The sequence below is a fragment of the Musca vetustissima genome, unplaced genomic scaffold, assembly GCF_032173495.1.
Source record: "Musca vetustissima isolate MV318-11 ecotype Yass unplaced genomic scaffold, APGP_CSIRO_Mvet_v1 utg516223, whole genome shotgun sequence".
In the NCBI taxonomy this organism is placed as follows: domain Eukaryota; kingdom Metazoa; phylum Arthropoda; class Insecta; order Diptera; family Muscidae; genus Musca; species Musca vetustissima.
The window spans coordinates 568-18,714 of record NW_026876136.1 but is presented as its reverse complement, the minus strand read 5'-3'; the positions used below and the strand labels follow the sequence as shown (position 1 = coordinate 18,714).

Genomic DNA, 18,147 nt, shown 5'->3' with positions numbered 1-18,147 from the left:
CGCGTTTTTCTCAAAACGAATGGCGGGCACGATAACTCAAAAAATAATAATCCAATCGGTTTCAAATTTTGACACGTTTCTCTGGGAGTGTGTAGCTTTCGTATGAACTAGGATAAAGCCAATCGGTGAAGATCTTCCTTATTTTTTAACTTAGTTTGTGGTAAAAAATAGGCGATTTTCCATAAAATTTTTTTCAAAGTTCCGCCATTTTATTAATTTTTGTGCGAAGTCAATAATCCTAGTTCATACGAGAGCCAGACATGTCCTCTTTCTAACACAGTTGGAATTTTCGGATTCCGATGTTCCAGTGAGGAGTTATCATGCCCGCCATCGAAAATATGGACTTTTCTTTGAACCCAAAAAACAACAACAAAACAACAACAACAAATTTTGGTAAATTATTTTTCTTCCTTTTTAAATCTTCAAATATATATGTGCCAATTTACAAACCTTAACAAGCATTGGTATTCATTTACCAGCCCATTTAAAATCTTAAAAATAAAAAATCGAGAATGGGGGGGGGGGGGGGTTCCCTTAAGTAATGTTAGTCTAAATACGTAAGGCTTTTTTCAGGGAATTGTTACTTGTTGTTATTTAAATATAGAACATTTCTTTAGAAGAATTCTTGGAGATAAATGCTTATGTATATTAAACTTATGTGGGAGCAAAAATACTTGAATACATATTCAACCTGAACTTTAAAATTTTGCACAAAATGAAAACAAAAATGTATTAAGGGAGAATTGCAAAAAAAAATAATTGTATTAGATTTATTTAACATTTAAAGTTTTATTTTGCCTCCCAAATTCGTGTAAGTGACTGCGGAAGTGTGCATATATGTCCACTTTTTTTAATAGCCGTTACATAAACGCACTGTTTAATTCTGATTGGCAAATTTTTTGACGGATTTTCCAGGCTATGTGACTGGCTTTTGCTTTTCAAGTTCTTGGAATGCGAAAATATCTTCTGGAAAATGGGGAGAGTATTTTGTGATATAACCCTCTAAAAGATGGTCTGTAAATTAGCATTTCGTTTTATCAGAGGATAAAAGGCTCCTAGTAGAGAATTTGCAATGACTTTGTCCTCCATATAGATGTGAGGGCAAACTTTACATCATTGTGAAATGTACTAGTTCGAGCCGCTGAATCGGGTTATAATTTTGGAGATTGAAAAAGCCAAAAATGTAACGGCTTCCGTCGTTTGTCATATCCCCCAACCTCTTAGAGAGCATGTGAAACTTATGGTCGATAGAGGGTTACGACAAAAAATAGATAATTTTCTGAAAAAAACCCCAGTAAGGAAAGTAGTATAGTCGGACTGAGCCGACTATATAATAACCTTCACCACTTTGGGTGTATTCTAAATATTTATTCTAACAGACGAAGTCTATTTCTAAATCTGAACCGAATTCAACGAACCTTGTCAGAGATTAATTTATATTAACTTAAAAAATAAAAATAAAACAAGTGAAAAAGTTCGGCCAGGCCGAACTTTGGATACCCTCCACCATAGTTATACTGATAGATACATGGAATGAAAATATAGGGAACATACCAAAAAGTGGGCATATAAAATCTGTAAAATCCAAAAAGTGGACTGATACTGATAACGCATGTATAAAATCCTCAAACTTCTCTAATTTATATTACAAAGTTATATGAGGCTATGGCTAAAGGGGGACCAATATTGATTACATAGTGTAGGAAATAGTGAATATTTGGGGATATCATTATATGAGGGCTATACCTAATTAATGACCGGTATATTCCAATTTTGAACCCAATATTTTAATTGTTTATCTCAATTCTTTCCTTCAGGAGGTATCACTATATTGATGAGATGTTTCATTATATTTCATTACCATGCTTGAGTTTTTTATCACAATATCTTTGTAGGGTAAAAATTGACTATTCCCCGTAACGACTACCCAACCGCAACACACGGAACAAATCAGATAACTATTTTAATATAAACAATAATTTTTTTAAATATTTTTTGGTGCGGAGATTTTTTATCATATACGACTACAAAATACCAACATTCAGCGAATTCGGTTTAAAAACACGCTCAAGAACCTCAAAATATCGAAAATTGGGCGTACCCTTATATGGGGGCTACCCGAAAAAATTGACCTATATTTATAATTTTTTGTGGAGAGATATTCTACACAATAAGAACCCAAATTACTAAATTACAGCCAATTCAGTGAAAAAATCCGGTCAGAACCACCCATAAACTGGAAATTGGGAGGTGCCCCTATATGGGGGCTACCAGAAAAAGTGGACCTATATTTATAATTTTTAGTGGGGAAATTTGGTACCCAATAAGAACCCCATGTACCAAATTTCAGCGAATTCTGTTGAAAACCGCGCTCAATAACCCTAAAATACCGAAAATTGGGGGTACCCTTATATGGGGGCTACCCGAAAAAATTGACCTAAATTTATAATTTTAAGTATAGCGGTTTGCTACCCAAAAAGAACCCAAAGTACCGAATTTCAGGGAAATCGGTCGAAAAATGCAATCAAACCCCCCAAAATACCACAAAATTAGGGGTACCCTTATATGGGGGCTATCCGGAAATATGGACTCATATTTATAATTTTTAGTGGAGAGATTTGCTACCCAATAAGAACTCAATGTACCAAATTTCAGCGAATTTGGTTGAAAACGCGCTCAAGAACCCCAAAATACCGAAAACTTGGAGGTACCCTTATATGGAAGCTATACCTAAACGTGGACCGATATAGCCCATCATTGAACTTGACCTGCCTGTAGACAAAAGATGACTCTGTGCAAAATTTTGGCGATCTATCTCAATTCGTTTAGACGCTAGAGTGCTTACAACAGACGGAGGAACAGACATGCTTAGATCATCTTAGAATTTTGTGTAAATGGTGCACCAAAGTCCCTATAATTTGCACGAAATTTGGATTTATAAGTAAGGCCGAACATGTGACAAGTTTCGAAGAAATCGGTTTAGATTTCGGTATTTTTTGCTTTAAATTTATTTACATAATTTTGTCCCATTGTAAGAGGCCACTCTATGTCTGACCAAAATTTAGTATAGGTTGCAGAATGACATGTTTAATTTCATGTTAATGGTCCTTCAAAAATGCTACGTCTGTTAGGATCCCATTGGTTGAATATATCCAAAGTGGTGAAGGGTATCATATAGTCGGCCCCGTCAGACTTTACTACTTTCCATACTGGTTTTAAATCGGAACCGATTTTATCCATATCAATTGTATAAGAAATGCGACCGGTACTTTGTTTACAGTTTTACATGGACATGCATAAATCTACTCAGATAATGATTTTCTGCAAATTCTCAAATACTGTATGGGGTCTTCGATGGTTATTTCGAGGTGGTGTAGGGTACAAAAAAAGAACGAGGGCCACTAAAACATGAGTTTTTAACGCATAATACTCTGGAGACGAAAATTGTTGATAAAATAAACCATCAACTCCTCGCAGTTCGAGCCAATGGGTAAGCTCACATTGTCCTGTTACACTTGCTATGTCTTCTCTTTTTTATTGTCTTTCGAATTTCTCCGAAGACTTCAACAAAGCAAATTGTGGTGTACCACTCAGAATCGACCACCTACGTTGCTTAAGCGGAATAGTCGTCAATTCTACCGAAGAAGCAGGCGACCATTTGCTTCGAAATGTTTCTTCCCGGAATAACTCACGGTACAATGCTATTTGGTTTCGGCCTCATATGTATAGTGCTATGATTCATCACTTGTAAAGAACTTATAAATCGGACGAAAACATAAGGTTGGGAAAAAAGAAGTCGATTATTTTTATATGAAGTATAGGACTTTATTTAACATGCTATAGACATTTTCGACGACCGGCCTACCTGTGCGAGGTGCAACTTTAACATCAAAAATTCCTGAACGGGAAACCAAGATTGCACATAATTGGCTGTTACAGTATAGGAACCAAAAACATCATTCACAATTTTCCCACTTGTCTTGCATTTTCATCTTTGTCAAAGAAAAAAATGTAAATGTAAAATGTACCGAATTTTCTCTTTGTTCACTTCCATTTTTCCCTAAACTAATATATTGAAGCTGTATTTAATTTAAATACTCATACCCAATAGGTGTCGGTCGGACAGTAGTGTCCTTTAAATAATCGTTAATCTGTAATATATTATATTTCATATTTATATTACTCACTTTATAACCACCTCACTATCCGATATTACACTAACGGAAATATTTTCTGGTGGTCCTGGTAAACGATCCCGATTTGATTCAAAACATCCCACAATAGTTCTTGCATACTGCAAACTACAAATCTCTTTGGAACGCACCGGCTCTCCGCGACACCAATTCAGACATTTACGTGGTACATTTGAATCAGCACAACAACTACGATGATCTGAACCATCAGCGGCACAACGCATCATTTTATCAAATTCAACAATACATTCATGTTTATCAGCTATAGCATCAATATCAACATAATAGCTGCAGGCACTGCGGCATGTCATCGAAACATTCAGCTGGGCACAACATTCCGTAACATTATGATTGAGGGCGGGGGTGGTGCGCATACGTACCGATACCGGTATGGTCTTTGAACCATATGGATTTTCAGCATGACAGAAATAGTCGCCAACATCACTTGCTTGTAGTTTGTGAATGCGCAACACCATGGTATATAAATTCGGATGTGATTCATTGATACGTTCCATAATGTGATAATTGCCACCCTCAATGACCGGTATACGGCCATCATGATCACGCCAGAAAATGGTTTTTGGTTTGGGTTTCGAATCGACTAGACAACGCAGTTCAACTTCATTGCCCACCGAGGCCACTGTTATGCCGGCGGCTTGGATTTTGGGGGGATCTAAATAAAAATTAGTAACGTTCCTATTACATGCTTAAACTTTAATTGCTTAAAAGAATACTTACAGCATATATTAACTTTCCGTGTTGCCTGCATTGGCACACCATATCCGTTATCGGCATAACACGAAACATGTTCCATATCTGCAGTTACATTATGGATAACTGTAACCATATGTCTTGAGGCATCTTGGCGTACTAAATGTCCACCGACATATAATGAAATAGTGGGAGCAGGATTTCCCGGACAAAGTATGGTCATGGAACCACTTTCAGGTATATTGTCAGCAGGATGTACCGTAGGAGGCTAGATAATTTGATTTTGAATTATATTGTATCTTCCTAAGGGTCTTTTTATTATACTTACATCCACAAAGGCTGGTAAGGCGGGATCCCTCCAGGACACAAGAGTTTCTGATGGCATTGATGTTGCCTTTTCTCCCACAGCTTCAACGTACAAAATATGCTGTGAACTTGGCTTCAAATTACCCATGCGCAGCCATGCAACTCTCGTCTCAATTTTATTGAATTTTTCTGCTTTGGTCGGCTTGTGATAAACTCTGAAATATCAAGTGAAGGTAAAATTAAGTCAAACATATACCGACATTATAAATAAAATAATATTGATTAGTGTAACATTCTAACAAGATTGACCATTTGGTCTAGATATTTTGAGGCATTAGACTCCTTATAATCTATTTTTATGCCCTACACAACTATGTTGTCAGGGTATTATAGCTTTGTGCAGCCCAAAAAGTTTGTAACACCGCAAAATATTGTTCCTAGACCCACCTTTAAGTATACCGATCATCATATCTCGACTAGATGAGTTGATTTAGACATGTGTGTCCGTCCGTCCGTCCATTATAATTTGTAAGCACGACTAATCTTCACGAAATTTTGCATGTAGAATGGGTTCTGGCCAATGAAGACCCCTATTGTTTTTGGAAAAGATCGGTTAATATTTAGGGGATGAAATGGAGCAAAACCTTTATTTTTGTCCGATTTTCTGGTCGGTCCAGAGGCCGCAATTATGGCCCAAACACCGCGAATTTTTGCATGGAGAAGGGGGTCGGCATGAGATTCCAGTTATGGTCAAGGACAACGCCTATAACTTTCGGTGATGATCAGATAATAATTTTGGGATGAAGTGGACCGAAAACCTAACATTTTTTTTGAGTCTATCTATAGGCCACAATTGAAGGCCCAACATCACAACATAACCCACGGTAAAGAGAATCTGAACAAGTACCGCTCTCGTCTACTGAATATTAGTAATATTTGTTGACCTTTAGTCAGGTTTCAAGAGGGTGCAAATAACGCAAAGTTAGATTTTCGTGGAAGTTGTGTAGGGCATTATATGGTCGGCCCCGTCCGACTATACTGCTCCGCTCACTGATTTTATAATCAGATTTCTATAAATACCGAGTACAATAAGAGCATGTCTTGTGTATTCGGCCCCGTCCGTCTTCGGACCCATCCATATTGGTTTCACTTTAATTTAATCTATATCCCGTTCTTTTCATACGACCTATTTATTTTATTACCCCATAACCACGTTCCTCAATTCTTGACATGGGTTATTCTGTTAATGGGAAATAATCATTACTATTATTACACAATATTGTAGTATGTGTGTGTATGTGGTAATATTTTTCTAGGAACTGTTCGCTTCCAAATAAAACCTTTTATTATTAACTTGCACGAATTTCATTAACCATAATACTACATGAAAATTAAATATGTTAATAACCCAGCGAACGAATTATTTTCAATTCATATATATATTTTTTTTTTTTTTTTTTGATAGAATGTGTGACACAGGCGAAAATTTTACAAAAACCTTTAATAGTCAAAACGCAGATATCTTTGAAATTCGATGGATGGATTTTGATGACCTCAAACCGGCAATTATTGACCATACTGATGTAGTTATGGCTCCTGGTCTAAATGATTTGTATGCCCTTCACCACTCTGTGGTACTACAGGGTGTTATGCCCATACCCATATGTTTGTAACAGCCCAAAGAAATCGAGATAGACCCATGGTTCATTTTGAGAATATGCTTAGAATATCTTTCTCGATTTAAGCATGTCTGTCTGTCGATCCATGTATTATACTGATCAAAGTACAGGTTGCATTTATGATTCGAATTGGATGAAATTTGGCAAAGGTCAATTATTTGTTCCAAGAACGAAGCCCTTTGAAATTGGAGAAAATCGGATCAGATTTAGATATAGCTCCCACATATATTTTCGTGCGATTTTATGCGAATGGTGCACCAAACTCCCAATATTTATCCGATGGAGACAAAGTTTTGAATTATATACAGGTATGGTTAAGTAAAGTTTAATGGTTGAGATTTAGATATAACTTGTATATATTTCTTTTTGTCCGATTTTATGAAAACGGAACACCAAACTCCCATAGATTGTCTGATTGCAAGTACAGAAGTTTTTTGAAATCGGTTTAGCTTTAAATGTGGCCCATATATATATTATCGTCTGATTTTCTGTAAATGATGCATCAAAGACCCTATGTTTGCTCGATATACACGAAATTTAGCATGCGTATTGATTTGATTCGGGAATGATGGGTGTTAAGTTTCGATGAAGTCATTGCAGATTTAGATATAGCTCCCAGGCTTTAGAAACCAAAAGGATTGCCCGATTGAGACGACATATTGCATAGAGTACCAAATTAAGTCTAGAAAGACATATGTACATTTTCGGTAAAATCGTGTATATTTATACATATTGTTACGAATATAACTTTAGATTTAAGTTAATTTAGATGAATTCCGCTAATTTAAGAATTTGAATTGTAACGTAAATTTCTACTGCGCAGCTTATTCGAATAACTTCACAACAACAACTACTGTATAGATTTTTCTACATCCTTCCATTTCCTCTTTCATTTTCTATTTTGTTATTGTCGTACAATTTTTGTTAAACGTCATCATTGATGATCGCTTAATTCCTCTTTCTTTGTCACCCCCTCGCCTGTATATGTGTTGTTGTTATTGTTTACTCAATGTAAGTTTGTATGTGTTGTTGTTATTGTTTACTCAATGTAAATTTGTATGTGTGTTTGTTGCATTGGTAGATTGTTCGTGATCTAGGTGTTACCAGATCGTCTAGAAACTTCTGTAGCTACAAGCAAGGCTCATATAAATAGGGGAAATGGAAAGGCAGTGAGTCAGTTGTGAATCAGATCGCGAATTGAAACCGTCGAGTAAAGTAAAGTGCAAAGTAAAGTTGTGTGAATAAAATCATTGTAATAATCGTAATCAGAAAGAACCCGCGTTTTATTTGGTACGAATTGTATCGGGAAATAAAACAACGACTACACGGGATTAACTAAAATCCAAGAACGTAACAATTGGTGTCGGAAGTGAGATTACGATAATACTACGATGAAGTTTAAGGATCTACGAGTGGAAGACTTGAAGAAGGAGCTCAATAAATTGGAATTGTCCTCTACTGGCAACAAGGCTGAACTACAAAAACGTCTGTTGGATGAGTTCGAGCGCCGTGGTATGAACATCGATACATATGAGTTTGACAGTAAGGATGAAGTGGATTTATCGGAAATGGGCGAATCCAACGGTGGAGAAGACTCGTCAGTAGCTACCAGGGGTGACGATTTCAGAGAAATGCTGGCTAAAATGTTTGCGGAAAATTCCAGAATGTTAGTAGAAAACACGAGACGAATGTTCGAACAGAATTCCATGAAGTTAGATGAACTCAAGTCAGAGAATTGTAGAATGAACGATAAACTCGAGAACATTACAGAAGTTATTGGAAGGAGAGTGGAAACCGTGGAGGTCCAAATTAAAGAGTTGGATAAGAAAGTTCAGTCGGTTGACGAGAAGATTCTGTCTGTGGATGAGAAATTTCTGGTCCACGACCACAGGGTTACGAATCTGGAGAAGAAAATGTCGGAACTGGAAATTAAAGGTGGTCCGGTGCGAGTTCCTGATAACACACTAAAAATTAAACCTCCTGTATTCGACGGCTCTACGTCATTCAATGTTTTCAAGTTACAGTTCGAGACAGTGGCTTCTAGAAATTCTTGGAACGACAGCGACAAAGCGGTTGCACTACTTCTGGCATTGAAGGGCAGTGCTGCTGATGTTATACAGAGTATTCCTGTCGCTTCTAGGTACAACTATGAAGATGTTATTGCTGCACTGGAACGTAAGTATGGTGGCGAACATAAACAAAACATCTACCTTATGGAATTAAGGGGAAGAGTGCAGAGGGCAAACGAGACGTTGCAAGACTTTGCAGCTGAGGTGGAACGTTTGGTGCTAATGGCGTATCCAGGAGAGAAGGTTGCGATCCCAAATTTCTCGTTAACTCGATCGAAGACGCTATGAGGCGGGTAATAGAAGAAACAAAGTTAGTTGGAATGACTAAGCCCAGGGTTAGGTGCTACAACTGCGATAAAACAGGTCATATTGCGCGCGAATGCAGAGCTAAGCGCAAACGATCCAGGTCATCGTCGCCACCTCCAACGAAAGATGGTAGAAGAATGGCTCAACAGTCCACCAATGAGTCACCGTTAAACTAAATCGAGCCAGTTTAGCGGGGCATGAACTGGCTCCCATTGACGATGGCCCCACAATCTCCATAGCAATAGTACAACAGAAAAGTCACAACCTAACAACAACTGGGTACATCAATGGTGACAAGCGAGTTCTGACGTTAGATACTGGCGCATCAAAGTCCATCATAAGATCAGATCTGGTAAAGGGAAAAATAACGCAACTTAATGGAGTCAGACTGCGCACAGCAACGGGGGAGCCCGCGGCAGTACACGGCAAGATTACCCTGAGACTAACTATTGCCAATAAATCGGTGAATTACGAGTTTATAGTTGCCGATATCGTAGACGAAGTGATAATAGGCGCAGATTTTATGATTGCCTCCGGTATCAATCTGGATATGAAAGAACGTGTGATGACCTGGTCTAACGTCGAAATTCCGTTAAACGTGGGCTACGATGAAAGTACACCCATTAGACGTCTGACTACGGACCATCCAGAGATAATACCGCCCTGTGCCGAAGCAATAATATGGGTACCAATGAATGGAGATTGTGGAGCCGAGAAGTTGTGGGTGGTGGAACCAGCAGAAAACAGAAACAGTAACATCCTAATAGCGAATGCCCTGGTGAAAAGCAACAAGGACGGATTAATTCCTGTTAGAGTTTTGAACCTGTCAAACAAGCAAGAGCAAATTTGCCAATTTTCCGATGTTGGACAATGCACACCAGCTGAAGCTGTAGTTAATTTGGAAACTAGCACCGAAAAGCCAGCAGCCATGGAGAAGAAGCACCTCGACGGCTACATAAAAGAGTGGACACACCAATTATCACCTTCCGAGAGGAACAAGGCTAAGCAGCTATTATGGAAATATGCCTCTACCTTTGCGTTGACAAAAGAGCACCAAGGAAGAACATCAGTGGTGAAGCATGAAATCAATACAGCTGACGCGAGACCCATTAAACAACCTCCAAGAAGTGTTCCCCTGGCGAAAAGAGACGAGGTCCAGAAGCTGATAAGTGAAATGGAAAAGAGTCCATGGTGCTCCCCAGTGGTATTGGTCCCCCCAGTGGTATTGGTGCTCCCCAGTGGTATTGGTCAAGAAGAAAGACGGAAGCACCCGATTTTGTGTGGACTACCGAAAGTTAAATGATGTCACCAAGAAAGACAGCTATCCGCTCCCAAGAATCGACGACACATTGGACACATTAGCCGGGACGTCATGGTTCTCCACCCTCGACCTGCAGAGTGGGTACTGGCAAGTAGAGATCGCCGAGAAAGATAAGGAGAAAACAGCGTTTGGCGTTAATGGGGGTCTCTGGCAGTTCAATGTCATGCCATTCGGACTCTGCAACGCCCCGGCTACATTCGAAAGGCTGATGGAGCGTGTGTTAAAAGGGCTGCAGTGGAAGTCGTGCCTCATATACCTGGATGACATCATAGTCATGGGACGCAACTTCGACGAACACATCAGGAACTTAAGGGATGTTCTACAGCAGCTTTCGTCTTCAGGCCTCAAGTTAAACCCAAAGAAGTGCAGTCTCTTCCAACGAGAGGTGAAGTTCCTGGGGCACCACGTGACGCCGGAGGGCATATCGACGGATAAGGAGAAAATTCAAGCCGTCAGAGATTGGCCGCAGCCCCGAAATCTCCATGAGCTGCGAAGCTTTCTGGGTCTCTGCACCTACTACCGTCGATTTGTCCCAAATTTTGCCAACATCGCCGCCTGTCTACACCGCTTGACGCAAAAAGGCCAGAGGTTTCAGTGGGGCAACGACCAAGAAGAGGCGTTCAGTAAACTCAAAGACATGCTATGCAGAGCCCCCATTTTGGCATACCCTATACCTGGCGGAAAGTTTGTTCTGGACACAGACGCAAGTGCGTGCGGCATCGGTGGCGTCCTTTCCCAGGAAATCGACGGACAGGAAAAAGTCATCGGGTACTACAGCCGGACATTGTCGAAACCTGAGAGGAATTACTGTGTGACGAGAAGAGAGCTGCTTGCTGTCCTTGAGTGTGTTAAACACTTCCACAAATACCTATATGGCCAGCATTTCCTGCTGAGGACCGACCACGCTGCTCTCCAATGGTTGCTGCAGTTTAAGAATCCGGAAGGTCAACTAGCCCGTTGGATCGAGAGGCTCCAGAGTTATGACTTCAGAATCGAGCACCGAAAAGGCGGAAAGCACGGTAATGCTGATGCCCTGTCTCGTCGGCCATGCAAGGTAGAATGCAGGCATTGCTCAAAGGCTGAGAATAAAGAAAATATCGTTGATGTCCGACTATTGCAGTTTGAGTCGGGTGAAGATTGGTCGACGGAACAACGAAGAGATCCCATTCTGGGCAAAATAATTTCGGCCATAGAAACGGGCAAGCGACCTAGTCGCAAAGAAATTACCTCCGAAAGCCCTCTTTTAAAATCCTATTGGGCCCAGTGGGACAGTCTACTTATAATAGATGGTTGTTTATATCGCAAATGGGAAAGTGAGGACGGTAAATCTCACCGGAACTTGATCGTCGTCCCCGACTCCAAAATAAGAGATGTCTTGTCGGAGTTTCACGATGGGCCAAGTGGAGGACATCTTGGCATAGCAAAGACCGCTGAAAAGGTAAAGCAGAGATTCTACTGGGTCGGCTGTCAAAAATCCATTGCCGACTGGATCGCCAATTGTGAAAGGTGCATAAGAGCTAAAGGTCCAACACGGAAGAGTCGAGGTTACATGCAGCAGTATAATTCAGGAGCCCCTTTTGAAAGAATCGCAATGGATGTAGCTGCACCGTTCCCCACAAGCGACTCTGGGAACCGGTATGTCTTAGTGGTCATGGATTACTTCAGTAAATGGCCAGAGGTTTATGCTATCCCAAATCAAGAAGCCAGGACAATTGTGGATGTGTTCAGCAAAAACTGGATTTGTCGCTATGGTGTTCCATCGGAGGTTCACTCCGATCAAGGTAGGAATTTTGAATCAGCGATCTTCAAGGAAATGTGTGACTCCTACGGAATCAAGAAAACCAGAACGACGCCCCTTCATCCACAATCAGATGGCATGGTGGAAAGATTCAATCGCACCCTTGAAGAACATCTACGGAAAGTGGTGGACAGTGGCCAACGAGACTGGGATGAGCATATTCCAAAGTTTTTACTGGCTTATAGATCGGCCATTCATGATTCCACATCCCGGACTCCAGCCAAAGTTCTGTTCGGAAATGAATTAAAGCTACCTGGCGATTTGATATTCGGTGCTACCCCAAACGACGATGTGAACCAAGAAGAAGACAGTCAGAACTCTTTTAGTAAAGTCCACGATGCTGTTCGCCATCGAATAAAATTGGTTAGCAACCGCATGAAGGCAAGGTACGATCGAGCGGCAAATACCGATGGGTTCCAAGAAGGGCAACTGGTACTATTGTTCAACCCACAACGAAAGAAAGGACTTTGCTCCAAATTGCAAACGCACTGGGAAGGACCCTACAAGATTGTCACGAAAATAAATGACGTCGTTTATCGCATCCAGAGGAGTGACAGTCCCAGGTCGAAGATGAAAGTTGTACATTTGGAGCGGCTGGCCCGCTACGGAACGGGAACTGTGCCTATTCGGGACGAACAGGCTTAAGCGGGGGGCAATGTTACGAATATAACTTTAGATTTAAGTTAATTTAGATGAATTCCGTTAATTTAAGAATTTGAATTGTAACGTAAATTTCTACTGCGCAGTTTATTTGAATAACTTCACAACAACAACTACTGTATAGATTTTTCTACATCCTTCCATTTCCTCTTTCATTTTCTATTTTGTTATTGTCGTACAATTCTTGTTAAACGTCATCATTGATGATCGCTTAATTCCTCTTTCTTTGTCACCCCCTCGCCTGTATATGTGTTGTTATTGTTTACTCAATGTAAGTTTGTATGTGTTGTTGTTATTGTTTACTCAATGTAAATTTGTATGTGTGTTTGTTGCATTGGTAGATTGTTCGTGATCTAGGTGTTACCAGATCGTCTAGAAACTTCTGTAGCTACAAGCAAGGCTCATACTTTACGTGTCACGTGCCAACGTCCTTCAAATCGAACCAGATTTACATAGATCACTTATACATAATTTTGTTTGAATTAATACTCAATTTTACCCAATAATAAGAGCGTTTCTTGTATATGTTCAAAGTGGTGAAGGGTATCATGTGAACGGCCTCGTCCGAACTTTCTTTACTGGTATTAATTTAAACATAATACAAATTGGTTGTACTGGAATTTTATGAATTGAATAACTTTAGAACTATTTTTGGAAGTCGGTGTCATGGAAAATTCCTTTTTTTGCCAAATTAGAGCACTTCGTTGAGAAAATTTGGTTAAAACCTAACAATACAAAAAATGGCTTTCTGAGGGGCTATATCAAAACTTCCACAAGAATACTGGCTATGGTGCGGTACTCTTATATGGGGGTAGTTTCTGTCTATATGTAGGTCAAGAACCCCACATCGGTTATATTAAATCTTTCAAAATATCGATAATGGATCGCTATATGGGAGCTATATCGAAACGTAAACCGATATTGATATGACAACCCACGAATATTGGGGAATAGCGCTCTTTTGAAGGCTACCACAGAACATAGACCGATATTAATAATTTTTGGTAGAAAGATTGTAAAATATCAAATTGGAGCCAATACAATTGAACACGTTTATAAATACCGAAATTTGGGCGGTACCGTTATATAGGGGCTACCCTTAAAAATGGACTCATATATATTTCAATATATCAATGGATGTGCAAAGCTCTATCATGTAGCTTTTCTCGAAAGGGAAATAAATAAACAAACATTTATTATTTTTTACAATATAAATATTTTTACAATATAAATATTGTATCCTTCTGGTTATAGCTCTGGCGGGCTCATTGTCTTTCATATTTATTTCACTCTCTCCCAATTCCTTTGAAATATTCAAATCTGACAGAAACTCTTAACTTGCCTACTCGTACAGCCGAAGGTTCGTATGGAAGATAATGGTTATATTGGCAAACGCCCGTCGAGTGAAGCCCTGAATGTGGTGAAACTATAGATTGTTTGCTGGCCTTGATGTAACTATTGTTGATGCTGTCCTTGATGTCATTATTGTTTCGAAGCAATTGAACTTTGTGTAATTAAGAACATGACTTTTGCTTTACAGTAATGCTTTGGTAAAAACCAAAAGAGCAAAAGAGATCAACTACAAAGTCAAGTAAGAGAGACTAGAAAATGCAATAACATGGAATGGCATATTAAAATCCTTGATTTATTACAAAAACAACAACATGAATTGTTTAAGAAGGCCAACAGGATTGTAAAAACGACAACCGTAATAATCGATTACTATGGCAACAAATCCACTTTTTCATGAAAGTCCTTTTTTCACAAAGGACATCATTCTGCCCAAATGACTTATTATGAAACCACACACAAACACTGATAGAGATTTTGTATACAAAAAGACCACAAATATATATTGTCATGAATGTTGACGATAATCTCGGTGACTTTTCATAATTAAATAATACCGGATAGAATCAGAATTTCGTCCTTCATCCTTCAACTATCTTTTTGTTCGTTGACACATTTGACATTTCTCTTGTGTCCTTGTCACATTGAAATGTATTAACGTATTTATGTACATACCTGTAGGTAATTTTCTCATGAGGATGTGAGTATTCTGGTGGTTGCCATGTCAACTGCATCCATGTGGCACTGTGAGCAATTATGGCCAGTGAATGTGGCGGTGAGGGAGCAGCATAAATGTGTTGTTGACCATCTGTAAAATGAGAATGAAAAACATTTTATTTTGTTGTCAATATAGCAAGATATTGTAGTGGAAATGTAAGTGGTATTAAGAGAATGGTTGGACATTATGCGTGTGGAAATGAGCATAGGATAGTAATTATAGTATTCGTTTGCAATACCTCGAAATAACGATCGGAGACCCCATAAAATATAAATTTTCTTAATTAAAATAAAATTCTATGTCGATTAAGCCAAGTCGGTCTGTCGAAATCACGATGGATATCGCAATAATTAAGATAGAACTCTGAAATTTTGCACAGTCATTTCAAATGGTATATTTCGGACCACGTTTTGGTATAGTCGCCATATAGCGATACCCTAAATATTCGGTATCTTGGGCTTGTTGGGAACGTTTTTAACCAAATCGGTTGTAATTCGAAACCAAGTTTCGAGGTAGTCCGAATATAAGAGAACCAATATTCAGTATTTTGAGGTTCCTACTAAAGTTTATTAATATTGACCCAACTTTCGCAGTATTCGGTATTTTGGGGATATTTTGTACGTTTTTCAATCGAATTAGCTCTAAGATAGTATTTTTGGAACGACTATACTAAAAATAATTAATATCGACTCAATGTCCATCTTATGGTGGAGGGTATACAAAGTTCGGTCCGGCCGAACTTATCGACTTTTTTTGTTCTTCTTTGTGCATATGTTTGTCTTTGTGCATGTGTTTGAGACGAAATTTAGCAAAGCGTATTGAATTCAGTATAGATTAAAACATGTTAAGTTTCATTGGAATCGGATGTGATGTAGATATACCTCCAACGTATATTTTCATCCGTTTTTATGTAAATGACGCACCAAAATCCCAAGGTTTGCCAGATTGAGACGAAATTTGGATTAGCATTCCAAATTGTGTCTAGAATAGCATGTGTTGTGTTTCGCTAAAATCGGTTCAGATGAGGATGCCCCACAAGGGTTATGGAAAATGTCCACAGCTTGTCAGACATTACCATGGTGGCACCAGGATCAGGCCACATTCTATCATCGTCTCCGTTAATGTACCACCCTTCTTGATAATATGTGCCCATGATTTTGAAAGTGGTATAAGTCAAAAATTTTAAAAATCTACTTTATCAGCTTTTACTTGTCAAATCTTAATAAAATAATATAATCTGAAGAAAGTAGCAGCATGTCATGCAAATTAAGTCATTAAATGCGTTTATTTTTTAGTTGTTAACTGAAATACAGATATTGTTGGTTTTGAGTGGTATAAGTCAGTGTGTTCACAAAGTAATTTTGTCATGTCTTCAGATAGTGCTTCAGGTAGGATGAAGTAAAACTTTTAATGTAAAAACCTACTATTTAAAGTTAATTGTTGACATTTTACGGCGAATAAATGATCCCAAGAAATGGAAATGAATAAGAATTATATCGTCTTCTGATGAATCAGATGCAGAACCCATACAAATGAAATCAAGATGACGTAAAATGAACGCAATTCACAGAATTATGCACAAAATATAAGAAAAATGAAGAGAAATATCATATTCGGGACATTACCACTCAAAAGCATATATTAGCTTACAGTGATGCCTGCTCTGGACAAAATGGAAACATTAACATAGTTTTAATATGGTTAAAAATTGTTATGTCAGCTGATAATAATGTTGAAACAATTGATCATAAATTTATGGTATCCGGCCATTCTTTCTTGCCAAATGATCGGGATTTTGGTTTGATAGAAACTAAAATTAAAAAATCTAATTATTTATACGCCCCTGAGCATTATTATAATTTAATAGAATCATGTAAGATGAGAAACCTATTTCCGTAGTACAAATGGATCAAAAAGATTTTATTTCTACAAAACAACTAAAAGAATCAACGAATAATAGAAATAGAAACATCAATGAAGATTTCTAAAAAATGCCCCATATAAGATGTTTTATAAAACTTCCTTGGATGACAACTCCGAATTCCTAAAAAAGGAAAACCTAGAATATACGGAAATATTGATTTACTTCCATTATACGCAACTATTAGACCAATAACAAAAAAACGTAAAGATATGATGGATCTACTACCCTATATTCCACCAATTTTTCACAAACACTTCATTTATCTAAATACTAATGAATAATTTACTTTGTCACAATGAAATGAGTTTGAATAAAACGTTAATTACTATTAAAATTGTTTCATTTTTGGTATAAGTCATTTATAAAGTCATGCAGTTAATTTTGAAAGTGGTACAAGTCATTTAAGCCTTTCAAAACCACATTTTCTTTTAAAAAAGGCAATAAATCTCACAATCATAATAAATACTTGTTTGTTGGGACTACTTTAATGTCGAAAAGTCATAATCCATAATGCAAGAATATTTTTTAATCATTTAAAATGCAAAACTCTAAATATATCGAAACAAAAAAAATATGACTTATACCACTTTCAAAATCATGGGCACATATATAAATGCCGTAGATTCCTTAACCATTGACAATCTGAATAGCTTATGAGAGTTTCCAGCCGAGAAGGTACCTCCACAATTTACAAAGGAAGACGTTGCAGATGTCACAAAGAATGCTAAGTACCTAACATCAGCCCTCAACTTAACAAGGATGCCACCAATGGGTCCTATTATTGGTGACATATGGGAGGGAATAGGCGTTAAGGAATATGAAAGTACTACTTGGGCGGCTGAAATGGTGCTCTCGCTGATCATATGGTCGATGGAGTGCTGATTCCAGCCACCAACTAATCCAAGACCTTGGGTATAATGTTCGTCAGCCTTTTTAAATCGTCCGCAAAAGGCACTGCTATTTTCGAAGTTGGAACAAGGTCCTCAAATCGCTGGCCGGCAGCACTTGAGCTGCTGTCAAGAAAATACTTATGACCTCATATATAACAATAGGCCGATCAGTGATAAGCTATTCCGCGTCAGTGTGGTAATACATAATTAACTGTATGAACC

General features: G+C 38.3%; 1 protein-coding gene across 1 annotated transcript; it reads right to left on the bottom strand.

The window, feature by feature from the left end:
- Nucleotides 1-4,187: 4,187 nt before the first annotated feature.
- On the bottom strand, nt 4,188-15,201 carry LOC133338622 (Ig-like and fibronectin type-III domain-containing protein 1; the record flags this gene model as incomplete). The annotated part of the gene is made up of 4 exons (XM_061546788.1): nt 4,188-4,866; nt 4,932-5,172; nt 5,233-5,425; nt 15,069-15,201. Coding segments are annotated over 4 exons (1,246 nt in total), but the record flags the coding sequence as incomplete, so codon positions are not given.
- Between the last annotated feature and the right edge of the window lie 2,946 nt (nt 15,202-18,147).